Below are 13,128 nucleotides of genomic sequence, written 5' to 3' on the forward strand. Positions count from 1 at the left end.
ATATTACAGAATTGAATAAAATATTGCAACAAAGATTAGAGAGTCAATAACTTCATATATAAAGGCATAATTATAAGAAATACAAAAATAAAATTTAAAAAAGATATACAAAAAGAATACAATAATGTACAAATCTACCAAAGATGTAAAGAATATGCTTCTATATGTTACACTGTTTCCATTAAGGATTTAACATGGCTTACAAAAGAAATATAATAGTAAAATAATAAAATGTAAGTGATAATAAAATGTGAAGATTTTTCTTAAAAAGTTATCACCAGAAGAAATCATAACAAAGAAAAAAGAAACAAGATATGCAAAACCTAAGAGTTTTCAGAAATACTGTTGTTGGCAATCAAAGTGAAGGGATTAGCATTAAGTTGCATGGCTCTTTATTGTCCATCAGAAGAAAACACAGCACTTTCTCACTTTACAAAGGACATATTTACTCATTTCCCTCAAAGGAAAAGAAAAATTTTCATGATTAAAAGTTTTCTAAATTAAATAAATCTAGCTGGATGAAAAGTTCACCAATTTGGCCTATTCTTCAAATGTTATGTTATTGCCAGACAATTAAATTTTTAAAAAAAGAAAGAAAACAACTTTACACACCAATATTTGGGCCATTACGACAACAAACACAGGAAAGAAACTCACAAAGCTGATCTCTGTGGTATCCCTTGGTGAAAACAAAGAACCAAACATGGGGTATAACTCGACAGAGACAGCTGGGTAGGCAGGGGCAGAGAGAAAGGAGGAAGCAGGAAGTCAGTACTGAATGGGCGAGGTATTTAGATTTCTGATGGTTCATCTTAATCACAGAAAGAATGGACACAACTTGGAGGAATGTATGAGCTACATTTCCTTCACACTGTAGGAATCTGAGCTTTGGTAAAAGTGTAATAAGAAATGGAGAGTAGACAGAGTGAGGTAGAAATCTCCGGTGAGCACCCGAAAGTTAAATTCTCTGCGGAGTTGGCTGAGGGTGGATCCGCAAGGGCTGGATATCATATCACATAGAGCCATCATCATTTTATAAAAACTTTAAGGAGCCTAATTAAAGGCTAACTCACATCAGCACAGAGGAGGGCTCCAGCGATTCAAGGGCACGAACAAACTGTACAAAATAAAGACATATAGAAAGAAGACACACAGAAAAGTATTTCCTGGCATACAGATATAGATAATATATTTTTGACTCATGCCCCCTGCAGTGGACATGCAGAGTCCTAACCACTGGACCGCCAGGGAATTCCTGCATATATTTTTAAAGAAATGAAAATCAAGAGTATCGTTCAGCAACTATATAGGTGAAGCAAAAGCAAAGAATAACTGAAAAATTAATATTATGTGGATTTTAAGAAGAGCTGTATTCAAAATTTGTTGGGAAGAATCAAAATATCCCAGAATAATGGGACTAGTGAAGCAAAGGATGATATATGAGTGTATCTGTGCATAAAAATGACGATGCTTGATAAATGTGAACACATATGGAGAAATGCTTATGGACTATTAAAAAAAAAAAAAGCAGCATGAAGTGTGTGTACTCTCTGAATACCACAAGGTGAACTCTGTATACAGACGTATAGATAGGCACTTGGTTGGGTTGCAGAACAGGTCAGCAGGAGTCTGTCTCTTTAAGAGCTCTAGCCAGCCAGCCTGGGAAGGCTCTCCAGAACTGCAGGATTTGCCCAGGACTGACCTCATCTCCCTCCAGGTTTTACTCTCTCTTAGCCTGTTTAACATCCAACCTCACCCCCAACCACTCAGCCCCTATTTCATCCTCCCAATCTGACATTTTCTCCTTTCCCATCTTCTCTCATTCTCACCACAACCTGTGAGGTAGGTATTATTATGGCTATTATTAATAAACGATTAAGTGAATGAACAGTTACAAATCAAATCTCAACAGAAGCTTTGTTTTTAGACCTTCCGATTGGACAATCTTCTTATCTTGCTGACGTCCCTTAAGGTTTGCCTGCACGTGGCTTCTTGGCTGACGCAGCAGGGCCAGAGACCAGAGGTCGGGCCTCTGCACCCCCAGCTACGTGTCCTCCTCGTTTCTCAAGGTCCTGGGAATGCTCAGCAGGAGAAGCTGAATTAAAACAGAAGAAGAAAGAGATGAGGTTTCCTAAGATACTCCTTTATCACTCAAAATTTCATTTTATGTTGGGAGCATCAGCCCAAGCTAGTCAGATCTCTGGTAAAACTCCTAACGCTCTGGATTTAGAGAGTTCATGTCTTCTGGATTAAAAAAATTACATATGTACTTATATACTCGACAGCGAGCAGAAAGTCACAATTCATAGTTAGGAGAGATCCATTAAACAAGACCAGATGAAGACAGGGACAGGCCCTACTCATCAAATAGTTTGGGAGGGCCTTGACACCATTCAGAGACCCACCAACACAGCCTCTGACACTGAAACATACAGAGTCCTCCCTACCTTCAAGCCACCACTCATCAGGTCATTCTCTACTATTCCAACACAAGGAACTTCCATGTTAAAGCTTAGAGGCTCTGATTTTGGATATCTGGTTTTTCCGTCAGCAATTCTTCCAAGCCTACTACCCTCTGATTTTCAGCTATAAGCAAATCTCATGGAATAAATACCCTCACACTATAATTAAAAGAAGACCAAACCACACTTTGTTGTTGTTTAGTCGCTAAGTTGTGTCTGACTCTTTTTCAACTTCATGAACTGAAGTCCGCCAGGCTCCTCTGTCCATGGGATTTCCCAGGCAAGAATACTGGAGTGGGTTGCCATTTCCTTCTCCAGGGGATCTTCCCGATCCAGGGATTGAACCCAAATCTCCTGCATTGGTAGGTGGATTCTTTACCACTGAGCCACCAGGGAAGCTCACACTTCATAGACCTTAATAAAGGATTGACTATGCAGCAATATGGGATGATATTTATGATGCTGTATAACATGAGAATGAAAGGTACTAAACTGCTGCAGACTCTGACCACCACTGGACTGGTATTTTCCAGTAATAGGACTGAAGGGCCTGTAATTAAATGAATTCAGAAAACAAAGATCATGGCATCTGGTCCCATCACTTCATGGCAAATAGATGGGGAAACAGTGGAAACAGTGTCAGACTTTATTTTTCGGGGCTCCAAAATCACTGCAGATGGTGACTGCAGCCATGAAATTAAAAGACGCTTACTCCTTGGAAGAAAAGTTATGACCAACCTAGATAGCATATTGAAAAGCAGAGACATTATTTTGCCAACAAAGGTCCGTCTAGTCAAGGCTGTGGTTTTTCCTGTGGTCATGTATGGATGTGAGAGTTGGACTGTGAAGAAAGCTGAGCGCCGAAGAGTTGATGCTTTTGAACTGTGGTGCTGGAGAAGACTCTTGAGAGTCCCTTGGACTGCAAGGAGATCCAACCAGTCCATTCTGAAGGAGATCAGCCCTGGGATTTCTTTGGAAGGACTGATGCTAAAGCTGAAACTCCAGTACTTTGGCCATCTCATGCGAAGAGTTGACTCATTGGAAAAGACTCTGATGCTGGGAGAGATTTGGGGGCAGGAGGTGAAGGGGACGACAGAGGATGAGATGGCTGGATGGCATCACTGACTCGATGGATGTGAGTTTGAGTGAACTCTAGGAGTTGGTGATGGACAGAGAGGCCTGGCGTGCTGCGATTCATGGGGTCGCAAAGAGTCGGACACGACTAAGCAACTGAACTGAACTGAAGTGAATTATTGTGGATTAGGGTGAGTCATATGTGATTTTTATTTCTACTCTCTATTTTCCAAATTCTTCTGTAGTGTGCTTAAAATTTCCTAAAAATTTAATAAAAAAATTTTTAATTCAACTTAATAAAAGAAAGCCATCTCTACATTATCCTTATGTTTCCAGTATGGATAACTATATATGTTTCTAGCCCACCTACCTCCTCTTTTTTCCTGGTGGTTTAGTCGCTAAGGTGTGTCCGACTCTTGCGACCCCACTGACTGTAGCTTGCTAGGCTCCTCTGTCCATGGGATCTCCAGGCAAGAATACTGGAGTGGGTTGCCATTTCCTTCTCCAGAGGATCTTCCCGACCCAGAAATCGAACCCAGGTATCCTACATTGCAGGTAGATTCTTTACTGACTGAGCTACGAGGGAAGCCCTCTTTTTTCCTAACAAAGAGGTTAAGGCTGTTCTTCCTACTTCCTGATCCCCAACTTACCAAGAAGCTACACTGTCCAAACACTTGGGGGCAGTGCTGAAAATAAACTCAAACCCGACCCTCCCTCCTTTGGTTAGAAGCACAGTTCGATATCATAGAACACTGACTGATGAAGCCTCCCAAGGACCCAGCAGCCATCAACCTACAAAGTGCTTTTTCCCCAGACTCACTTCCAGCTCAGCACTACACTGTGGATAGTGTTTTGTTCATCTCTGATAGTCTCACCTTTATTTTCTAGCATCTTGTGCAGCTTCATGTGCTTGTAGGTGGAAATGATCTGAAAATTAACGACACTTGAGATCTCCAGTTCTTGGTCCTGCAGCAGCTCCAGGGATGTAGCATGAATGAGTTGATGGGACCGCTTGCATTTCTGCAGCCTGCACTCTCCCCTGACGAAGGACTTGCACACGTGCAACTTGGTGCATTTATCCTTGAGGTTGCAGTAACCATAGAGGGCTTCACCTTTGTTGTAGAGCAAACAGACCTGGGACAGAAATGAAGCAACACTTGGGATGTTTGTTTTCACTGTATCTCAAGACAGTAAAGGACAGTATCTCTAAATGGCACCCTCTGATCACTGATGGCTGTTAAAGTCCCCATGGGTGAAAGGCAGACGGGTATAAAAGAGTTCCTCCACTCACATCTCTCCTGTGCGGACTCAGTGGCTCAGTCGTGTCTGACTCTTTGCCACCCCATGGACTGTAGCTCACCAGGCTCCTCTGTCCAAGGAGTTTTTCAGGCTGGAGCAGGTTGCCATTTCCTACCCAAGGGATCTTCCCGACCCAGGGATTGAACCCACGTCTCTTGCCCTGGAAGGCAGATTCTTCACCACTGAGCCACCTAGGAAGGCCCTCATCTCTCCTAGCTGCAACTAACATTCAGCTGCCCCTCTCTGACCTTCACTCACAGTTGGCCTGCCCTCCTCTCCCAAAGCCGGTAGCCAATGAGTGACTTCTATGCAGGTACAAAAGGCTGGACCCTGCCTCAAAGCTAGAAACTCAAAGTTAGTAATATTTGCTCCCAAGCCTCTGTGTGAATCAAGTCAAGGCCATTCCATCTTGCTTGTAGGTCTCCCCTCCCACTATTTTACCTTACAGATTTTTCCCAAGGATCCCTTCTTCAATATATTACACGTACCTCAATCCCTATGTCAGCCTCTGCCTCCAGGGAAACCAATCTGGACAGGCAGCGTGATCAGATAATTTATTATCCAGACAAGGGCATTTTTAAAGGAGCATTATTAATATTTGCATTGGGACCAGACATTGTGTACCTCCTGACAAGATGCAATAGGAAATATGACCTTTTAGCAGGAAAGTCTGACAAGGCTGGAAACCCCTCAGTCCCAGGCAAATGGGGACTATTAGTCACCCTAACAATATACCACATGTACAAAAAATTTTTGCTACATAATTCAAGCCTAAATCCAATCAAAGCTCCAGATCAATCAATTTACAGTAAATTCAGGAACATGTTAAATGATACTAGAGGAACACATCAGTCAAACCTAAAATGTGGGCAATTCTACTGGACACAAATGACCAGATGACCAGAGACTGATACCACAAATGATATCAAAGAACAAGGGGGTGGTTGCCCAAGGACAGAGAGGTGGAGGATGGGTGAAATAGCGCAAGGGAAGCAAGAGGTACAAGCTTCCCACCTTAAAGGAAGTCACACAAATATAATACACAGCATAAAAATATGGTCAATATTGTATGGAGTGATGCCATCCAACACATCATTGACTCACTGGACATGAATGAACTTGGGCAAATTTGGGTTCACAAAGAGTCAGATACAACTTGGCGGCTGAACAACAACAACAAAAATTGTATGGAGACAGATGGTTATTAGACTTATTTGGTGATCATTTCATAATGTATTTAAACATTATGCATGCAAAACTAACATACTACTTACTATACATCAATTATATCTCAATCAATAAATTTTTAAATTGGCTTCCTACCTGCGATTGTGATGCCAATTTTCTGAAATGAACACACAACTTTAGTGCAATTCCTACTTCCCCCAAAGAATTCCTATAAAACAGTTTTAGGAATTTAAATGACTGTAAAAACTTATCTGAAAAAGGAAACAAGTGAGAATCGATTAAAGGGAAAATGTTTGAAAAAGAGTTAAGGGCATAGGGACTCACAACATCATATCTTAAAATATAACATACTTTCATTAAACAGTATAATACTGGTTCCAGAATGTACAGGAGATCAAAGAAAATAGATCCCAGATCTAGCCCCCAAATCAGAATAATCTATTCCTTCAAGATACATTAAAGTTGAGCAATAGATGCGTAAGGACTTAATACTCTCTTGTAGAAGGCTTACCAAACATTCTGATTTTGTGAGTTTTTTACATTTTTATTTGAATGCTTTTATTTTTTTTAAAAATGATTCTGGTTTCCTATTTCTTCTTGAATAAATATTGACATGCAATATTTTTCTAGAGATCTGCCCATTTCATGAAAGTTTTCAAATGTATCAGCAAAGTATATTTTCACAAGCAATTATCAGCAGACACTGACCAGGTATCCCACAAATTTAACTCAAGTCTGACATGATCTCCAGGAGACAGACTTGGTGTGGCGTCAGATCACACAGTTTAAGGGATAGGGCTTGGTCCCACAAGCCTAGGACTTCCCTGGTAGCTCAGTGGGTAAAAAAAAGAAATCTGCCTGCAGTGTAGGAGACCCGGGTTCGATCCCTGGATCGGGAAGATCCTCTGGAGAAGGGAATAGCAAGCCATTCCAGTACTGTTGCCTGGAAAATCCCATGGACAGAGAAGCCTAGCAGGCTACAGTCCATTGGATCACAAGGATACGACTTAGCGACTAAACCACCACTCACAAGCCTGCCCTCACTTCAGATACAAATCATAAGTCCAGGTTAACACTTGTGCTTTTGATCTTTCAGCTATAGATTAGAAGTTCCCACAACCCCTTCCCTGTGTCCAATTAATTTGCTAGAAAGGCTCACATAACTCAAAGACACATTTTACTTGCTAAATTTCCAGTTTATTATCCCTGCAGACTGCAGCCTGCCAGGCTCCTCTGTCCATGGGATTTCCCAAGCAAAAATACTGGAGTGAATCGCCGTTCCCTTCTCCAGGGGATCTTCCTGACCCAAGGATCGAACTGGCATCTCCTAGACCTCCTCCTGCACTGGCAGGCCAGTTCTTTACCACTAGCACCACCGGGGAAGCATCAAAGGATATAACTCAGGAACAGCTGGATGGAAGAGACACAAAGGGCATGGGGAAGGGTACAGGTTCCAGACTCTCTATGGCCACCACTCTCCCAGGACCTCCACGTGTTCACCAGCCTGAAAGCTCTCTAAAGCCCATCCTTTGGGGGTTTTACAGAGGCTTCCTTGATTAAATCACTGGCCACTGGTAACTGAACTCAACCTCGAGGCCCGCTACCCTCCCAGAACTGGGGGTGGGACTGAAAGTTCCAACCTTCTAATCACATAATTGGTTCTTAGGGAAACCAGTCCCCATGTCACCTAGGAACTTTTCAAAAGTCATCACATGAACGTAACAGAAGTAATGTTTTATTGCTCTCAACATTTAGGAAATTTCAAGAGTTTTAGGAACTCTGTGCCAGAGACAGAGATGAAGAGCAAATATATATTTCTTATTATAAATCATAATATCACAATATTTGGGCTTTCCAGGTGGCACCAGTGGTAAAGAACCTGCCTGCCAATGCAGAAGAAGTAAGAGATGCAGGCTCCATCTCTGGGTCGGGAAGATACCCTGGAAGAGGGCATGGCAACACACTCCAGTACTCTTGCCTGGAGAATCCCATGGATAGAGGAGCCATAGTGGTCCATAGTCCATAGGGTCGTACAGAGTCAGACACAACTGAAGCAACTTAGCATATCCATACACACTTCAATATGTGGTCCTGCTGGGTTTTTTTTGTGTGTGGGGGGGGCACCACATGGCACGCAGTATCTTAGTTCCCCATTCAGGGATGGAACTTGCGCCCCTTGCAATGGAAGTGCAGGGTCCTAACCACTGAACCACCGGGGAAGTCCCACCCCTTACTGATGTTTTACATATACTGGACCTGCACTATGTGCTGAATCTTTGGGAGAGAGGTAAAAAGGGATCATCAGGTATTTTCACACATGAGACACGAGGTACCATTTCTGCGTCACCCACCTGCTTGTCCACGGTCCCCGCTGTCTAAGTGGCCGTGTTTTGAGTCACATGACTGTGCTGTGTGCTAAGTCGCCTCAGTTGTGTCCAACTCTTTGCGACCCCATGGACTGTAGCCCACCAGGCTCCTCTGTCCATGAGATTCTCCAGGTGAGGATACTGGAGTGGGTTGCCATGCCCTCCTCCTGGGGATCTTCCCTACCCAGGGATCGAACCAGTGACTCATTATGTCTCCTGCATTGGCAGGCGGGTTCTTTACCACTAGCACCACCTGGGAAGCCCCCATGACACACACCACCAGCTTCAGATGATCAACGTGAAGGCAGGCTCCTGTCATAAATGCAGCCAACCCATCAGCTGCTCATAGAACACTGACATAGACTAATACAACAAAATGAGGCTGGACCCAGGACACTCAGGGAGAAGCCATAAAGAAAAAAATTCAGTAAGTTTAACAATATAAAAACGCTAAGTTTCTATTAGTCAAAAAAAAGAAAAAAATCCATAAACACTAAAGGTAAGTAGAAGTACGCTCTCCCGTAGGTGCCGCATCCTCCTCTCCCTTCCTGCCAAGCACCTGCTCCAGCTGCTGCTGGAACTGCATCAGGCAACATGGCTGGAATGAATCTGCTCATGACATACCAAACCTGGCTTCAGAACCTGAAATCAGAAAGCACATGGACACCAAGTAGAAGCCTGTTGGCTCCTAAGGCTGACTCCAGACTTCTGGGTATAGACTGCTGCCTGGCGGGCAGCCTCTACCAACTACCAATTTTTGAGCTCTACCCATTTTTGAGCTACCAAAGATTCTAGCTCAACCCACACCCCCCCCCCCGGCCCCCACCTTCTGAATTTCTTCCCTGTAGACCCTGAAATTCCTCTGAGTTAAAGTGGGACCACAATCATGAGCTACTCTGTTTTCCTAACATCCTCCGTTCTTCCCATCCCCTTTCTGGCAAGGTGTGTGTGTGTGATAAGTCGTTTCAGTCATGTCTGACTCTTTGCAACCCTATGGACTGTAGCCCGTCAGGCTCCTCTGTCCTTGGGATTCTCCAGGCAAGGGTACTGAAGTGGGTTGCCATGCCCTCCTCCAGGGGATCTTCCTGACCCAGGGATGGAGCCTGTGTCTCATTATGTCTCCTGAAGTGGCAAGCAGGTTCTTTACCACTAGCGCCACCAACATAGAAAGTGTCTATGACAGAATCATTGTGCTAGATTAGAAAACTCTACTTTTAATTGGAGACTTCTTGTAATATCTTCTTTGGTGATTCCAACCCTTTTGTTTGAAAAATTCTTTGTGTATAGCTAAACAGATACAAGTGTGCTAATTTTGCCATTATAGCAGTTATGATGAGTACTTTTTAACCATTTGAAACCACATTATGGAGTTGTGAATCAATTAAAATTAATGTTTCAGTTAAGTCTCTCAGTCCTGTCCGACTCTTTGGGACCCTATGAATCACAGCACACCAGGCCTCCCTGTCCATCACCAACTCCCGGAGTTCACTCAGACTCACGTCCATCGAGTCAGTGATGCCATCCAGCCATCTCATCCTCTGTCGGCCCCTTTTCCTCCTGCCCCCAATCCCTCCCAGCATCAGAGTCTTTTCCAATGAGTCAACTCTTCGTATGAGGTGGCCAAAGTACTGGAGTTTCAGCTTTAGCATCAGTCCTTCCGAAGAAATCCCAGGGCTGATCTCTTTCAGAATGGACTGGTTGGATCTCCTTGCAGTCCAAGGGACCCTCAAGAGTCTTCTCCAACACCACAGTTCAAAAGCATCAACTCTTCGGTGCTCAGCCTTCTTCACAGTCCAATTCTCACATCCATACATGACCACTGGAAAAACCATAGCCTTGACTAGACAGACCTTTGTTGGCAAAGTAATGTCTCTGCTTTTGAATATGCTATCTAGGTTGGTCATAACTTTTGTTTCAAGGAGTAAGCGTCTTTTAATTTCATGGCTGCAGTCACCATCTGCAGTGATTTTGGAGCCCAGAAAAATAAAGTCTGACACTGTTTCCACTGTTTCCCCATCTATTTCCCATGAAGTGATGGGACCAGATGCCATGATCTTTGTTTTCTGAATGTTGAGCTTTAAGCCAACTTTTTCACTCTCCTCTTTCACCTTCATCAAGAGGCTTTTTAGTTCCTCTTCACTTTCTGCCATAAGGGTGGTGTCATCTGCATATCTGAGGTTATTGAAATTAATATCTAAAGCCCCCCAAAATAAATGGGGGCGAATACTTGTAACAAATGTGACCCAAAAAGGGATTTGTAGTTAAAGATATCTTATGAATTAACAGAAAAAGACAAATGCCTGGATAGAAAAACCAGCAAAAGTATAAACAGGTAATTTACAAAACCGAGGCTTCATAATCAGACAAAACTAAACTCAAATCTGCCATTTACTATGTGACCTTGGGCAAGTTATTTAATCAAACCTCAGTTGCCTCACCTGTAAAACGGGGACAGGCATACTTCACTCACCAGTTACTAATAGCTTAAGATAATTGAACTATCAATACTTAGCATTCAGTAAGAACTCAAAAAAAAAATTCCATAAACCATTATTATTATTTCTATCCCACACAGGTCCATCACTCCTTGTATGTCAAAGCGTATCAAAGCCCAAGAAAATCAGAGAGTCCAGGAAGGTCACCACTGTACCACACCTGCCCCATTCCCCTCAGGCTGTCCTGGGCAAGCAACATTTGATGTTCTCTCCCGACTCTTCATTTAGGCAATATGAGGGCGACTCACCTCTGGTAGAAGGCAGGGGTCATTCTGTAAAAGCAGGACCCGAAGCTGGGCCTCGTTGAGACCAAACAGTCCCTGTTTTTTCAGAACCTGGATGTTGACAGGCGTGTGGATATCATGAGAAAGCGTGCAGGTAGACCTAGAAACACAAAGGTCTGGATCAGAGGCCCAGATGAGGATGGAGCCAGATCGTCAAATCCCTGTCCTAGGGCGGCTTTCAACTACAGTCTAGCGTGTATCCTGTGTGTTAGTCGTTCAGTCGTGTCCGACTCTTTTCGACGCTATGGACTGCAGCCCAGTTGCCATTGCCTTCTCCAGGAAATCTTCCTGCCTCAGGGATCGAATTCCCGTCTCCCGCATTGCAGGCAGATTGTGCATTGCAGGCAGATTCTCTACGGTCCAAGCCACCAGGGAAACCCTGGACCCCCTTACGGTCTAGTAAGCTCTGATAATAAGAAAGCTGGGATAAAGCAACTCCCTTCCCAAAGCCATATCAGGCTGAACAAAGACACTTTACGGCCAAGGGGACCCTCTCCCCCAGTCACCTGCTTTGACGGAGGGTCCCAGCCGGTGGGGTCTGCAGACGTCTGCACTGGCCTTCTCCACCCCAAACGGCTGCCCAGCCCACCATCCCCCAACCTTAAAAAGAATGCATGCCTCCTCCCCCACCCACTTCGGGGCGCTCGAGACGACCAAGCAAGACTGGAGTCAGGAGGCAAATTCAAACGACCTCACACAAATCACCCCACCCTCCGTTTCCTGGCGGGGGTCGACCTAGGTCGAGCGTTCTAAACCCACAGAGCACAGACTCTCTTCTGCTGAAACTGTGTTTAAGTGGGAAGAGCCGATCTCTTCGACAAAGGATCCGTGAATTCCACGGGTCCGTAAATGGCTGCAAAAGGGCCCCTGAAGGAAAGGAACTCAAAAGTCCAGATTTATCCCGGCCCTGTTGTGGAGGATGGGGGGCGGGGAGGGAAAAGAAGCTGCAAATTTGGGGCGGGGGGAGGCGGAGAGAGGTGATTGAGAAACCCAAATTGAGACGATCTTCCGTCTCGTTCCGCAGCTGGGAGAGCGGGGGAGGCCTCCGCCCGAAGGACGCGGAGGGGCCCCTTCCCCGGGCTTCCCTTCTGCCCTTCCAGAAGGGGTCGTCCGGCCCGGATCGACGACCCTCGTTCTCCTTTCCTTCTGGGTCCCGCTCTCGGCTGGACGGGTCAGGCCCGCGGCCCCCGCGCCGAGACTTTCGCGTCCCGCCCGCCGCCCCGCCCCGCCCCGCCCGGCCCGCAGCCTCACCAGCAGTCGCGGTTCGGGCACTTGCCCTGCATGTGCCGGCGACAGAGGTGCAGCTGGTCGCAGCCCTGGCACTCGCCGCGCTGGTAGCGGGCGCAGAGGCGCGCGGAGGACACGGCCACCACCCGCCAGGCCGCAGGGCCGCCGCCGCCGCCGCCCGCGCCGGCCGCAACCTCGGCCTCGGCGTCCCACGGGCCCTCCCGCACCTCCACCTCCTGCAGCAGGAAGCGGTCGGGCCCGGCCTGGCACAGCACGTCCCGCAGCCGGGCCTCGGAGAGCTCCACGTGGCCGCGCAGGTCCTGCAGGAACATGCGGCCGCCGTGGGCGCACAGCACTTTGGTGAGGAAGGAGCACACGGTGGGCTCCGCCATGGTCAAGGCCCGGCTCCCTGTGCGGAAATCCGAGGCGGGCAGACTCCTCCCAGTCACGTCCACGACTTCAAACCCGGTTCCCGGGAAGGGCCTGGGAAAGGGCGGGCGAGGGGCGGCCGTGCGAGAGAACAGCCCCGGGGCCCGGGGCCACCTGGGGCGCAGATCAGGCGAGGACGATCCTGATCCGGCGCCTGCTCAACGTCAGGCACCTTTGAAGGTTAAGTCCTCACCTCGAGGGACTTGTATAGTCGGAGGGAATTGGGAGATACTAGCAAGGGCTGCAAAGAAGATGGAACAGGTAATGTGGTAGAAGGTGAATAGCTGGGCGGCCTTTAGGAGGC

At 45.9% G+C, this 13,128-nt stretch overlaps 1 protein-coding gene across 1 annotated transcript; it reads right to left on the reverse strand.

Moving 5' to 3' along the window:
- Positions 1–379: 379 nt before the first annotated feature.
- ZC3HAV1L (zinc finger CCCH-type containing, antiviral 1 like) lies at positions 380–12,881 on the reverse strand. The gene is made up of 4 exons (XM_055591052.1): positions 12,420–12,881; positions 11,133–11,268; positions 4,412–4,670; positions 380–2,095 (listed from the first exon to the last, which is right to left on the reverse strand). Exons 1-4 carry the CDS (start codon positions 12,785–12,787, stop codon positions 1,968–1,970), a joined length of 891 nt encoding a protein of 296 aa, XP_055447027.1. The 5' UTR covers positions 12,788–12,881; the 3' UTR covers positions 380–1,967.
- Between the last annotated feature and the right edge of the window lie 247 nt (positions 12,882–13,128).

Source organism: Bubalus kerabau, chromosome 8 (assembly GCF_029407905.1).
Source record: "Bubalus kerabau isolate K-KA32 ecotype Philippines breed swamp buffalo chromosome 8, PCC_UOA_SB_1v2, whole genome shotgun sequence".
NCBI lineage: Eukaryota > Metazoa > Chordata > Mammalia > Artiodactyla > Bovidae > Bubalus > Bubalus kerabau.

Coding starts and splice junctions, on each gene's coding strand:
- ZC3HAV1L (XM_055591052.1), bottom strand. CDS start 12,787: ATGGCGGAGCCCACCGTGTGCTCCTTCCTCACCAAAGTGCTGTGCGCC. Junction 11,269..12,419: donor TGCCCGAACCGCGACTGCTG/GTGAGGCTGCGG, acceptor TTGTGTTTCTAG/GTCTACCTGCACGCTTTCTC. Junction 4,671..11,132: donor ACCCCTGCCTTCTACCAGAG/GTGAGTCGCCCT, acceptor TTTCTGTCCCAG/GTCTGTTTGCTCTACAACAA.